Genomic DNA, 15,125 nt, shown 5'->3' on the forward strand with positions numbered 1-15,125 from the left:
GCAATTAAAAATTAGAATTGCCATATGACTCAGATTCCATTTTAGTGGTACACTGAAACAAAAACATATGTCCACACAGCAATCTGTGCATGAATATTCTTATAATATATAAGCATTAATCACAGTAGTCACAAATGGACATAATTGAAATGCCTGGTACCTGATTAGTAGTCAAACATATTGCTGCATGGGGACATGATAGAATATTACTTGATCAAAAAAGATTAAAACCTATTGCTGCAGATATGAATCTTAAAACATTATACGAAGTGAAAAAAAGTCAGACAGAAAAGACAACTTTGGTGAATCATGCTGCCAAGTTGTTGGGGTGACCTTCATTTGACTACCTTCATAGTAATGAGACAAACAGAACAGCATCACCAACAGGAAGTCTTCAATATTGAGGCTGGTCAAGACACCCTTTCTTGACATCCTAGTCTAAAATCCTTCCTGTCTTAAATGAAATTATTTTGAGGATACTAGAGTAGTGAGGATGTGGAAGGCTGCCAAAGGCTTGGGATTCTTCATTGCCACAGCTGTGCTGGAACTGGCCATGCTGCTGTGAAGTTTTTGTTCACTGTCCCTGCCAGTTACTCATTGGCTCACCAAGCTTGGCTTGAACTGAATGGTTTCTTCAGCTTTCAGTATCATTCTATCTGACACTAGTAGACATTTCTTTACTTCAACACTAGATGATTAACTTGAAATACTTTGGTGTATCATATCAAATTAATAAAAAACCATTATAGGTAAAACTGATGAAATATCACACAGAATGGCAGGTGAATATCCAAGTCTGTGGCCATTCACTGGGTTTTACAGGCACGTGTGTCCCAGAACAAGGAATGGGAAAAAGACATGTGGGTAGTATTATAATTAAAGACTATTTATTTCAAGGTGGGCAATGTGTATTGAAGTTGGTAAAACTATTAGAAGTTCAATGGCACTGTGCTCAGTAGATGGGAACCTTTGTATGGCATTTCTATAATATGCACATTATAGATGTTTACAAAGTGGAGTCAGAAATAGATTGATAACAGGTAGTTTATTAGGGAAAATTACTCACAAAATGGAGACAGTGACCAGTGACCAGGTTTGCAACGGAGCAGGACATACCCTGAATTGCTTCCTAGTCAGCTCAGCTGGGCGAAAGAGAGAGCCAGTGCACTTCCCTTCTTCTTAAGCCCTTGTTATATAACTCTGACCATGCCCAAGTGGGAGTAATCAGTGGTACTTCTAATCAGGATTTCTCCCTACAATTCCCCTTTTAGTCTAAAGAAGATTTAAACTTAACAGTGTACATTATCTATAATTAACAATCATAAAGGTGAATTATAAGAAAATATAATAATTGTATATCACATCCTAACTATATCTATTCCAACTAAATTCTAAAGTCATCTGAATGAGATGTTCAAGCCTGAATACCTCCTTCCAAACCCAACCTTAAACAATAGGAAACTAGCCTTAACGAGGTGTACATTATACTTAGTGTCAACAGTGAGGTGCAAATCCACTATGTAAAAGAATACTTTAGCCTTTAAAGACAGATCAGCACCACTGGAAGACTGGGTCTTGCATACAGCTAATCTCAACTATAATGTCCAAGATATAGAACCTTGGGTAGGAGAGGCAATCTCAAAAGTTTTAAAAAGACACCAAGAGGCTAAATGTTCTGAAAGTGATGACACAGAAACTTGGGAAGGAGAAGCAAAATTCCAAAGGTCTAAAAAGACACCAACAGGCCAGATTCTCTCACTGTAATGAAACAGGAACTGGGGTAGGAAGAGCAATCCCCAGAGACTTGAGAAGGCATCAGGATCCTAGATGTTTTAACTGTGGCAGAATAGGATATATTAGCAGAAATTGTAGGCAAGGAAATTTCAACAATGTCTCATATAGAAGGCCTCTGTTTCCTGGATTATGTAGGAGATGTGGTAAGAGGAGACACTGGACCAATAAATGTACATCGACCAAAGACATCCAAGGAAACAGCTTACGATTGGGAAACTGCTCTAAGTGCCTCTCTAAAGCCCCCACTTCGAAAAGGTTTGGTCATTTCCAGTTACTGTGGAGGACAATCTGCAAGACACAGAGAAAAATGACTATAAACTACCATTAGATATGGGACAGTTTCAAATTTCCTGCTTCACTGAGAAGTCTGCCAGACAGACTGTGGCCTATAGGCTGAAGAGGGATGCCCAACATTACAGAGGAACTTTGGGTGACTATCCAGATAGAGAGATGTCTCTGTCAATTCTAGAGTTTATATATTATCCTTCTATGGTCTTTGATAGAGTTGAAGACAGATAGCTATAGATATGGTTTTCTTTAGTTATGATAAAATACAAGTTATATATAAGAATTTAGACACTCAAAGATAAGATATATGATAGATTATTTTCTTTAAAATGTTACTAAATGTTAATGAACTAAATATTGTAACTATAGTCATTACTTGATAACTTTATTGTTATATAGTTCACTATGTTAATGTTAAAACCCTTCTTTTTATTTAGACAGAAAAGAGGAGATGATGGGGGAGTTCCTTCTGTTGTCTTGTTGGATGATAAATAAAGCACTGTTGACCAATTGGAATCAAGTTAGGTTAGACTAGGAGAGAAGGAGTATTCTGGGAAATGTAGGAAAGAGAGGAGTGGCCATGTGATCCTGGAAAAAGAAGATGCATGCCTCTGGTGTTCTCGACAAGTTTTTATAAAATATATAGATTAATGGTTATGGTTGATACTTAATAAGACAGACACAGCAAATAAGAAATAATACTCATTGGCCATCAGCATTGTAACTAATATTTATCTCTGTGTGTTATTTGGGGGCCCTAATGTGGTGGCAGAACTGAGGTGGCTGGTGAAAAGTATTATCATTACAGCACATTGACATTTTTCTGCTCATGATCTGTTAGACTTCCACTTCAGTGGGAAGGGTTCCCAGTCTGGTTTCTTTTATATGATAAAGTTGACCTCACTGTCACTCTGCTGCAGTACAAAGAAAGTGCAGATGGAACAGAGAAGATGGATTCTTAATGGGAGAGGTAGACATGAGATATGCAGGCATTGTCAGGGTGTGGCCAAGCTGGGAGTCTCAGTGTGGACTTGTAGGGAGAACATTTAATTAATTTTTCATAGAGGGAACAGACAATGGGGAAAAATGCATCAGAGTTAACAAAAGCTAAGTATTTTAGCTTTTGTGTCTAAAGGAATAACAGTTCCCATGTGAAAATTTAACACTTCTCAATATTGATATATATATATATATATATATATATATATATATATATATATATATTTAGTACAAGTTAGGGAACAAGCTTGTTTCACATGTAAGTCCCTTCTCCCTCTCCCTTCCCTCACCCCCATTTCTCCTCCCCCACCACCAACCTACTCCCCACCCTATCCACCCACCACTCCCCAGGCAGGGTAGGGCCCTCAACAGGGGCTCTGCAAAGTCCACCAAATCTTCCTGTGTTAGGCCTGGGCCCTTCCCCATGTGTCCAGGGACAGAGTGTAACCCTTCATGTGGGATGGGTTCTCAAAGTCCCTTCTTACACCAGAGAAAAATACTAATCCACTACCAGAGGCTCCCTGGAGTACAGAGGCCTCCTTATTGACATCTATATTCAGGGGTCTGAATAAGTCTTGTACCTGGCCTCCCAGACAGCATCTGACATCAATGTGCTCTCCTTTGTTCAGGCCAACTGTTCCTGTGGGTTTCTCCAACCTGGTACAGACTCCTTCGATCTTCATTCCTCCCTCTCTTCAACTAAATTCCAGATTTCAGCTCAGTGTATATCTGTGGATGTCTGTATCTGCTTCCATCAGCCACTGGATGGGGGCTCAAGGATGGCATAAAGAGTAGTCATCAATCTCATTTTAGGGGAAGGGCTTTTAGGTTATCCTCTCCACCATTGCCTGGATTGTCAGATATCATGTCAACCTTGTAGGTCTCTAGATATCCCCCTAGTTCCAGATCTCTTTTCGGGCCTATAGTGGCTCCCTCTAATATGATATCTCTCATCCTGCGCTCTCTCCTCTATTCTTCACTCAACTGAATATTTCTGCTCCTCCATTTCCTCTCCTCTATTCCTCTTCTCCTGCTCTTATTGTGGCAGCTCCCTCTCCCCTACCCTCATGCTCCCAATTAGCTCAGGAGTTCATGCCATTTCCAATTCCTGTGGTCCATTTATCCCTTAGACTCCTTCATGTTTCCTAGTTTTTTTTGGTGAAGAGGATTATAGGCTGGTAAACCTTTGCTCTATGTCTAAAATTCATATATGAGTGAGTACATACCAAGTTTGTCTTTTTGTGACTGGTAACCTCACTCAGGATGGTTTCTTCTAGTTCCATCCATTTGCCTGCGAATTTCAAGATTCCATTGCTTTTTTCTGCTGAGTAGTATTCCATTGCATAAATGTACCACAATTTCTCTATCCATTCATCAGTTGAGGCTCATCTAGGTTGTTTCCAGGTTCTGGCTATTACAAACAATGCTGCTATGAACATGGTTGAACATATGTCCTTGTTGTATGAACATGCATTTTTTGGTATATACACAAGAGAGGAATGGCTGGATCTTGAGTAGACTGATTCCCATTTTTCTGAGAAACCACCACACTGAATTCCAGAGTGGTCTTACAAGTTCACACTCCCACCAGCAATGGAGGAGTGTTCCATTTTCTCCACATTGTCTCCAGCACAGATTGTCATTGGTATTTTTGATTTTAGCCATTCTGTCAGGTGTGAGGTGGTATCTCAGAGTTGTTTTGAGTTGCATTTTCTGATAGCCAAGGATTTTGAGCACTTTCTTAAGTGTCTGTCAGCCATTTCAAATTCCTCTGTTGAGAATTCTCTATTTAGTTCTGTGTCCCACTTTTTAATTTCATTGTTTGGTGTTTTGGTGGCTAGCTTCTTGAGCTCCTTATATATTTTGGAAATCAGCCATCTGTCATAGGTGGGATTGGTGAAGATCTTTTCCCATTCTGTGGGCTGTCATTTTATCTTACTGACTGTGTCCTTTGCCTTGCAGAAGCTTCTCAGTTTCAGGAGGTCCCATTTATTAATTGCAGACCTCAGTGTCTGTGCTACTGGCATAATGTTCAGGAAGTAGTCTCCTATGCCAATTTTTCAAGGGTAATTCCCACTTTCTCTTCTAAAAGATTCAGTGTGGCTGAATTTATGGTGAGATCTTTGATCCATTTGCACTTAAGTTTTGTGCATGGTGAGAGGTATGGATCTATCTTCAATCTTCTGCATGTCCGAATCCAATTGTGCCCGAACCATTTGTTGAAGATGCTATCCATTGTATAGATTTACCACCTTTGTCAAAAAATAAGATATTCATAAGTGTGTGGGTTAGTATCAGTGTTTTCAATTCAATTCCATTGGTCTATCTGTCTATTTTTGTGCCAATACCAAGCTGTTTTCAGAATTATGGCTCTATAGTAGAGCTTTTAGTCAGGGATGCTGATGCCTCCAGAAGATCATTTATTGTAAAGAGTTGTTTTGCCTATCCTGTGTTTTTTATTTTTCCATATAAAGTTGAGTATTGTTCTTTCAATGTCTGTGAAAATGTTTGTTGGGATTTTGATGGGGATTTTGGTGAATCTGTAGATTGCTTTTGGCAGGATTGCCATTTTTACTATGTTGATTCTACCTATCCAAGAGCATGGGAGATCTTTCCATTTTCTGGTATCTTTAATTTCTTTCTTTAAAGTCTCAAAGTTCTTATTGTACAGGTCTTTCACTTTTTTGGTTAGTGTTACCCCAAGATATTTTATGTTGCTTGTGGATATTGTGAAAGGTGATGTTTCCCTGATTTCTTTCTCATTGGATTTATCATCTGTATATAGTAGGGATACTGATTTTTTTTTTAGTTAATTTTGTATCCTGCTATCTTGTTGAACTTGTTTATCAGCTGTAGGAGTTCCCTGGTAGAGTTTTTTGGGTCACTAATATAGACTATCATGTCATCTGCAAATAGTGAAAGTGTGATTTCTTCCTTTCCAATTTGTATCCTTTTGATCCCCTTTTCTTGTCTTATTGCTCTAGCTAGAACTTCGTACAACATTGAAGAGATATGGAGAGAGTGCACAGCCTTGTTTTGTTCCTGATTTTAGAGGAAACACTTCAAGTTTCTCTCCATTTAGTTTGATGTTGGCTATTGGTTTGGTGTATATTGTGTTTATCATGTTTAGATATGTTCTTGCTATTCCTGTTCTCTCCAAGATCTTTATCATGAAGGGATGTTGCATTTTGTCAAAGACTTTTCAGCATCTATTGAGATGATCATGTGGTTTTTCTTTTTCAGTTTGCTTATATGGTGGATTTCATTGATGAATTTTCATATGTTGAACCATCCTTGCATCCCTGGGATGAAGTCTACTTGATCATGGTGGATGATTTTTCTGATATGTGTTTGGATTCGATTCACCAATATTTTATTGAGTATTTTAACATCGATGTTCATGAGGGATATCAGTCTGTAGTTCTCTTTCTTAGTCGTACCTTTGTGTGGCTTGGGTATCAAAGTGATTGGAACCTCATAGAAAGAGTTTGGCAACATCCCATCTGCTTCTATTGTGTGGATCAGTTTTAGGAGTACTGGAGTTAGCTCTTGTTTGAATTTCTGGTAGAATTCTGCAATGAAGCCATCAAGCTCTGGGCTTTTTTTGGTTGGGAGGCTTTTGATGACTGCTTCTATTTCATTAGGGGTTATAGGTTGATTTAAACTGCTTATCTGTTCTTGGTTTAATTTTGGTAAGTGATATCTATCCAGAAAACTGGCCATTTCTTTTAGATTTTCAAATTTTGTGGAGTACAGGTTTTCAAAGTATGATCTTAATTTTCTCTGGATTTCCTCAGTGTCTGTTGTTATATCCTCCTTTTTGTTTCTGATTTTGTTAATTAGCATACTCTCTCTCTCTGCCTTTTGGTTAGTTTGGCTAGAGGTTTGTTTATCTTGTTGATCTTCTCAAAGAACCAACTCTTTGTTTCATTGATTCTTTGTAATGTTTTCCTAGTTCCTACTTTGTTGATTTCAGCTCTCAGGTTGATTATTTCCTGGTATCTACTCCTTCTTGGTGTGTTTGCTTCTTTTTGCTCTAATGTTTTCAGTTGTTCTGTCAATTCTCTAATGTGACTTTCCTCCAGTTTCTTCATGTGGGCACTTAGTGCTATGAACTTCCCTCTTAGCACTGCTTTCAGAGTGTCCCATAAGTTTGGGTATGTTGTGTCTACATTCTCATTAAATTCTAGGAAGTCTTTAATTTCTTTTTTTTTTTAATTTCTTCCTCAACCTAGGAATGGTGCAATTGGGTGTTATTCATTTTCCATGAATATGTAGTTTTTCTGCAAATCGTATTGCTATTGAATCTAGCTGTAATGCATGGTGATCTGATGAGATACAGGCTGTTATTTCAATTCTTTTGTAACTGTTGATGTTTGCTTTGCTGCCATCTCTGTGGTCAATTTTAGAGAAGGTTTCATGTGGTTCTGAGAAGAAGGTATATTCTTTTGTGTTTGGATGGAATGTTCTATAGATATCTGTTAAACCCAGTTGGGTCATAACTTCTGTCAGATCCTTTGTTTCTTTGTTAAGTTTCTGTCTGGTGGTCCTGTCTAGTGGCATAAGGGGGGTGTTGAAGTCCCCTACTATAAGTGTGTGTGGTTTAATATGTGTTTTTAGCTTTAGTAATGTTTTTTTCTACAAATGTGAATGTCTTCATATTTGGGGCATAGATGTTCAGGATTGAGACATCATCTTGATGGAATTTTCCTGTGATGAGTATGAAATGCCCTTCTTCATCTCTTTTGATTGATTTTTAGTTTGAAGTCTAATTAGATATTAGGATTTCTACACCAGCTTGTTTCTTGGGCCCATTTGATTGGGAAATCTTTTCCCATCCTTTTACTCTGAGGTAAAGCCTGTCTTTGAAGTTAAGGTGTGTTCTTGTAAATAGCAGAAGGATGGATTTTGTCTTCATATCCATTCTCTTAGCCTGTATTTTTTTTATGGGTAAGTTAAGATGATTGATGATTAGGGATATTAATGTCCATTGTTTGTTGGTTTTTGTTTGATTTGGATTTATTGTTGGTGGTGTCATTGTGTGATTTTGCCTTCCTGTTTCTTTTTGTCTTTGGTAAAATTAGATTATCTCTTGCCTGTGTTTTTGTGAGTGTAGTTATGTTCGTTCAGTTGGAGTTTTCCTTCCAGAACCTTCTGTAGTGCTGGATTTGTGGATATGTATTGTTTAATTCTGTTTTTGTCATGTTTTGTTTTTTCCATCTATAGTGATTGAATGTTTTGCTGGGTACAGTAGTTGGGGTTGATATCCATGCTCCCTTAGTGCTTGTAGGGTATCTATCCAGAGTTTCCATTGAGATGTCAGGTGTGATTCTGATTGGTTTGCCTTTATATGTTACTTGGCCTTTTTCCTTTGCTGCTCTTAATATTTTCTCTTTATTCTGTAGATTTGGTATTTTGATTATTTTGTGTTGGGGGACTCAATGTGATATTTTTTTAATTTAATTTCTAAATTATCATGTAAGCATATAAATACATATTGAACATTGAGCATATTCCCACCAAAATCTTCTCCTTTCTTGCCTATCCTATCTCTTGTTAGTCCATATTTTCCCTAAATAACTTTATTTCAATTTTTATCATATATAATATATATATATATATAATTATTATATATCTCTGGAACCAAAAATGAGAGAAAAAGTATTTGTCTTTTTGAGATTAGCTTAATTTATACAATATGATTATCTCTAGTTACATCCATTTTCTTATAATGAAGTAAATCTTGTTCTTTATGACCAAAAATAATACATTTTCTTTAACCATTTGTTCTGTTATTGGACACTTATGTTGGTTATGGACTTTAGCTATTAGGGTAGAGGAGCAATAAGAATCAATAAAATAGAGCTTATCTTCTTTTGCTAATTTTGCCCAGTTCAGAATTTCTTTCATGAACCAACCTGACCCTTTTCTTGCGCAGTGGAGCAATGGGATTGATATGCAAAACTTTCCCCATTCTGGGAACAATCAACATGAATGCTGCAGCAGATGTGGTCTGATTCTTTGGTTATAGGATTATGCACAAGAGATGATAATTTCAGTTCTATAACAATGACAAAAGAAGGAAAAGTATTTGTAACTATGAAGCTCTCTTGTTTTCTTATTTATGGTGGGTGTGTACACAATTTATCATCACTTAGCCATGCACCAGAGTTAGGGGCAACATATCTTATCCTCACCCAAGTTAGTAAAACAGAAAACACACCACACAATCTTATAAGGAGTATTTTTCTGTTCTACTATCCAACTCCCAAATAATGACATGGGACTTCTTATGAATTACAAAAGCTCAAACTGTAGCTTAGGTCTGTCCCTAAATAGCTATTATAACTTAAACTAACCTATTTATATTAAACTACATTCTATCACATGTCATTGCCTTTCTTCCACTTTGCACCTCATATTTCCTCTCTGTCTCTGGCTTCTCTTATGCATTTAGATTCATCCTCCTCTTCCTTTCTCTAAATCCCACCTCCTGCCAAGCTATTGGTTATTCATCTTTTGATTACACCAATAACTGCAAATGCATCTTCTTGCAGTGTACAAATATCACATAACATTTCCCTATTTTTTTCTGAATAAAAAGGAAATGTTTTAATGCTAACATAGTAAAACTATATACAATAAAAACAATTATTGGTTAAGGATTACATTCATAATATCCTTTCCATTTGTATTTGGCAAATTCAGAAAAAGTGATGTCTTTCCTATCCTATATTTGTGATTTCAAAGTTTTATATCCAAACTACTTTTTATCAATAACTTGTATTACCATTCTAAACATATGTTTTTAGACTTAAAACATCATCTTAGATAAATAACTTAAGCTTATATGTTTTTTTTTAAGAATTTTATGCCTCTTATGTAAGATTCTTTTTTGAATTTGGTAACAAAGAAACTGTAACTATAACTATCTAGTCTTCAACACCATCAGAGACCTAATAAGAATATAGTATTACCTGAGTAAACAGGAAGTACAGAACAAACAACTTACCAAACTACAGAGATGACAGAGCCACCTGGCTTCTTGAACAGTCACACAAGGTTACTCTCCAACATTAGGGCATCCAGTCTAGATTTTTGACCTACAGTCCTAGAATATCTGACAGCCTTTTCTGTGAAGCAGGAATTTTGAAGGAATGTCTTGCCTTGTCTTGGAAAAGTTTGGCAGTCAACTTCTTTTGTGTTCTGCTTGTCTGATTTGGATAGCATACTGTCAGTAATTGGGGCAAGATAAGCTTTTGCCCAGTGGTTAACTTTGCCACAATAAAAGCAAACTCTACATGGAAGTTCTTCAATGATCATTATCCTATTTTGAACTAAATTGACACTGCCATGAGCAACATTTTTTCATTGTCATGAAAAGCCTTATGTTAAAAAAACATCTTCAATGACATATTCTATAGACCTCCAGTGCTTAAAGACCACGTATACATCTAAATTTTATCTCTCGAAAATATACCTAACATGATTATAAGAATTTGGCTATTACAGATGATTAGCTACTAACCTGTATTTCTTAATTACACATTACATTTTAAGATGAACTGCATAGGTTCAATACCTTAAGCAAGAGTAAAAACATTTTTTCAATGTAATAAAAACAACCTTAAATTTGTACCAGTGACAAAAACATTGTAAATAATAGTTGAAACATATATAGAATATGTTCTAACAGAAAAATCTTAAATTTGTATCACTATACAAAAATCCATACCAATGTAGACTATTTGAGATTAATAGTTGCTTTTTAGTTTAAAAGTAGATTCAACAATCAACCCTTTTATACTATCAGTCTCTTATTCCCCCTTTTTCTTTTCAGAAAGATATCCTTGTATCCAACCTCCCTTGTTTACTTTTCTACTTTACCATAATCAATAACAATTTTCAACCAGTCCCCTAAATCATAATAATCATCTATAACTCACTGAATGTTCACAAACTACCCACCCCATCTCTTGGGAATGTAGGCATTGTGTACTAAAAATTACTTACTGTTATCTGGGAGCAACTGCATCTCTAGGGATGAAATTGGGACAATGGTCAAGTCCTGGGAGAGCTGACTGTATTATTTTTTGTTTAGTCTGTGTGTGATGGGAAAGAGTTAAGTTTATCTGAAGTCTTGACTGGAGTAGTCTTTGAGGCTGAACCAACTCACACAGCAGTTTTGAAGTTGTTCTGGATACAGAATTTTGAGGAAACTATAACAGGAATTCTGAGAGACTGGATCACCTGGGCTACTTATTTTATTGGTATCTGTCCTTTTTTTCCCTGAAAACACACAAACTGTTCAAGGTAGCATATATATCTGTATTAATACAAGTATGGAATATGTAGTGTGCCTAAATCAGCTAAAGATGGTTTTATGTTAGCTGTTTCAGCAGGTAAAAGGCATCTGTTAACTTTATAACTTTGTAAACCTGTTTGGACTGGATAATCAAACCTGTATCCACACCAAATGAAAGGATGGCTTGTAATAATAAATCATGAGCACTTTGTAAACAATAAGTTTTATCATGTCTCATCTAGTCTCAGAGCTGTTCCCATGTCAAGGGATCAGCATTTATGTTACCTGTCTTGTAGTTTTCTGTATGTTAGCATCTAAAAAATTCAAAGTGAACAAAGTACAGGATCCAGGATCCAGATGCCCTGAGTGTTTCTCATTCTTACATAGTTTATTCTTTTCATATTACTTTATGCTTCCTCTAACGATTTTATTTTTTGAACTGTCTTTATGACTGTATAACCCATATTTTTTCTTTATTTTGCATCTAAGTACAATTTTAAATATATTGTAATCTGTTCAGACATTTTGTCAGCCTGGACCTGGCTTTTATTTATTATTATTATTATTATTATTATTATTATTATTATTATTATATGGATGTATTTGTATGTGTGAGAATCTTCATCCTCCTCTTACCATGTGAGCCAAATTCTAAACTACTAGGTTACTGCCTCAGGACTCTAGTTAGCATATGGTGTACTGGCAGGTGGCTTCACCTCACTTGGTTCTGTATATCAGCAAGTAAGGGCCCTGAAACCACATTGACCTGTCCCAGCCGTGGGAAATTGTGTCTGTCTTAAGCAGGAGTTTGTACCCAGTGTTGTCCATTCAATTGCTCACTATATATCAGGGCCTCTTCTTTTTCCTGTGATGTTATTTACTTATTTTATATTTAAAAATTTATTTTTCATATTACATAGCAACTCCAGTTCCCCTTCTCTCTTCTTCTCTCGCCCCTCCCCCATGCCTACCCCTTCCCACCTCCCATTCACTCGTCAGAGGACATAAGGCCTTCCTTGGGGAGTCAACAAAGTCTGGTATACCAAGTTGATGCAGGACCAAGTTCCTTACCTCTATATCAAGCCTGAGCAAGATGTCCCACCATGGGGAGTGGATTCCAAAAAAACTAGTTCATGTCCATGGGATAAGTCTTGGTGCCACTGACAGAGCCCCCCCCCAACAGATCAAGTCATATAACTGTCACATACATTCAGAGGTTCTACTTTGGTCCCATGCAGGTTCCCCAGATGTCAGTCCTTAGTCCCTAAGCTCAGGTCAACTGTCTCTGTGGTTTTCCCCATCTTGGTCTTAACTCCCTCTCCTTGTTCATATGATCCCTCCTCCCTATCTTCAAACAAACTCCAGTAATTCATCCTAGATATTGACTGTGGGTCACTGCATCTACAGCAAGGCCTCTTATATAAGCTGTGCCTCTGTGTGCTGAGCCTGCCTGAGAAAGTGCTTTCTTACACCCCATGTTGATATTCAAGTCCCTCATTTAGGTACCATGTCTAAGGAGTCTTTTTCTGTCCTGCCATCCAGCTCCCAAATGACAGGGAGAATTTTTATTAATTATGAAAATGCAGCCTATAGCTTAGGGTTGCTCCCAATTAGCTCATGTAACATAAATTTACCCATTTATATTAATCTTTATTCTATTACATGGCATTACCTCTCTTCCATCTTGTACCTCTTGTTTCCTCTCCTTGTTTCCTGGCTTCTCCTGTGCACATATTTCCTCCTACTTTTTACCACTAGAAATCCTGCATATACTTCCTACCTAGCTATTGACTATTCATCTTTGTATTATACCAATCAAAGCAAACATATCTTAGCACAGTGTACAACTATCCCACAACACAACCTAATGGATATTGCAAGCATAAATAGCATGTTCCTAAATATATGAAATTTACAGTAGTGTGGGATGCCACTTTTTTAACCTTGAACTTTAACCCCCAAACTCCTTCACTGTCTAGTACCTTTGTTCAAAATTCAGAATCTCTTCATATTTTTCATACCCATACTCAATTCCAGGTCTTAGTAACCTGCACAAGGTAGTCACCCCTGCTAATAAAAGCAAGAACTGTTATCTTCTTGAGCAGTGTTATCATCAGTAATTTTCTTTAAGAGAAAGAACTGGAAGCTTTGTATCCTGATGGTGGAAGAATGTACAATTTCCTGACCTCAAAGTAGTCTGATTTCTGGGCAGATAAAAAACAAGACTTCATAAGATGCTTTTGGATGTATTTTAATTAACTGCCAGAATATTTTTCTCTTTTATCATGCTTGAGGATAGCAATGGCTCTCCTATATTGTAGCTTCACTTAAGTCCCCCAGATGTTTGTTGCCAGACCAGCAGCCATCTTACATGGATGTGGGGAGTAAGGACATACAATAGCTTTAGAGAATTAAAGTACTAGTTGACCTGGCTGAAGTGAATGTCATGAAGGAACATTTGTAGCATGGTGATCAACATGGAGCTGGGAAAGAAAGAACAGTACATAGACCAGAATGCACTCTTAAGAGTTGAACCTTTCAAAAAAAAAGCTGAACCTTAGCTCTTGTCCTAAATTTCATAAAAACAAACTAACAAATAAAAAAAATAAGATCACAATTTACAAACAATAATTTTTCTCCAGTGTTGAGTATATAAAGTGAAAACATGTGTGTAAGTAAATATGTAGTTATATTTGCACACATATAAATGCAAGTTTGTGTGCATTTATATCTTCAGTCACATTTCATTTTCTGTTTAGTTTTTGTAATTACCAATGAAATAAAAATGTAACTGTCTCTATGTTAGCCTATGTTAAATATTCAAAGATTCTGTATGTTTTAATTGATTTTCTTGGTGTTTATATGTAAGTCAGTTACTAAAAATGTTCATTGAAATTTAAACACACATTTATCTTTCCAAGAGGTCTGGGTATGAAACCCACTGGAGAATTACTTTCAAATATTGACAGTACTGTTCCTTTAGTATGAAGGATTTGAAAATTGCATTGGCTCCAAGGCAGCTCCTTACTTTTCAGTAGTGTTTGATGTTTGGGTCTCAGAGGTGTTGCAGGAAGCAGAAATTCTCAAAAGGCCCTACAGAAGCAGGTCTGCTTTATGTTAAAGGGCCAAGTCAAGCTTACACTAGAATTGCTGCTGTCTGTTGTACCCTGGGGCCTTAGGGGATGTCAAGTATTTCAGGGTCCTCAAATTGTTCTCCTAGCTGAGTTCATAGGCAACTTTCAATCAGAGATGCAGGGCTCCAGATGTCTGAAAGTAAATTTGATTTGTCTTCAGTATTACTAGATAAATTTGATCATAGTTTTAATGGGTGACTTGGGTTATTATTTAATTCTGTATATTTGAACCCAATCATTGTTGAAAACTTAGTCAAATCTCAATTATTTCACTTCGAACTTAGATACTACCATGTAATTTTAATCTTAAAAAATGCTGTTTTCTTTTTAAAATTTAAATCTATTTTCTTTTACCCTACTAATTTAGTTTTAAAAGAATGTCATGCTCTTCAATTCAAAGAATTTCCATGATTCATGTCTAATAGTGACAAAGATATATTAGTAAAAGTTTAAACTTTTATAGAACACAGTTGTATTATTTTAGAGTATCTAAACAAACAGAAAAAAATAGCACAGGCAAATATTTTCATGTTTAAGAGTAAGAAACAAACTTTCTGAGTCAGTAGCTTCCAAGGGTTTTTCCAAAGACTGACCAGGGCAAGCTG

At 36.4% G+C, this 15,125-nt stretch overlaps 1 protein-coding gene across 1 annotated transcript in view; it reads right to left on the bottom strand.

The window, feature by feature from the left end:
* The window catches only part of LOC100761487 (programmed cell death protein 5-like), a 39,733-nt gene extending 30,678 nt beyond the window's left edge, over window positions 1–9,055 (bottom strand). The window contains exon 1 of the mRNA XM_035453032.1: window positions 9,000–9,055. Within this exon, the coding sequence (XP_035308923.1) occupies window positions 9,000–9,055 (56 nt within the window). The remainder of the gene's footprint in view (window positions 1–8,999) is intronic.
* Window positions 9,056–15,125: the final 6,070 nt, after the last annotated feature.

The sequence above is a fragment of the Cricetulus griseus genome, assembly GCF_003668045.3.
Source record: "Cricetulus griseus strain 17A/GY chromosome 1 unlocalized genomic scaffold, alternate assembly CriGri-PICRH-1.0 chr1_1, whole genome shotgun sequence".
Taxonomy (NCBI): Eukaryota; Metazoa; Chordata; class Mammalia; order Rodentia; family Cricetidae; genus Cricetulus; species Cricetulus griseus.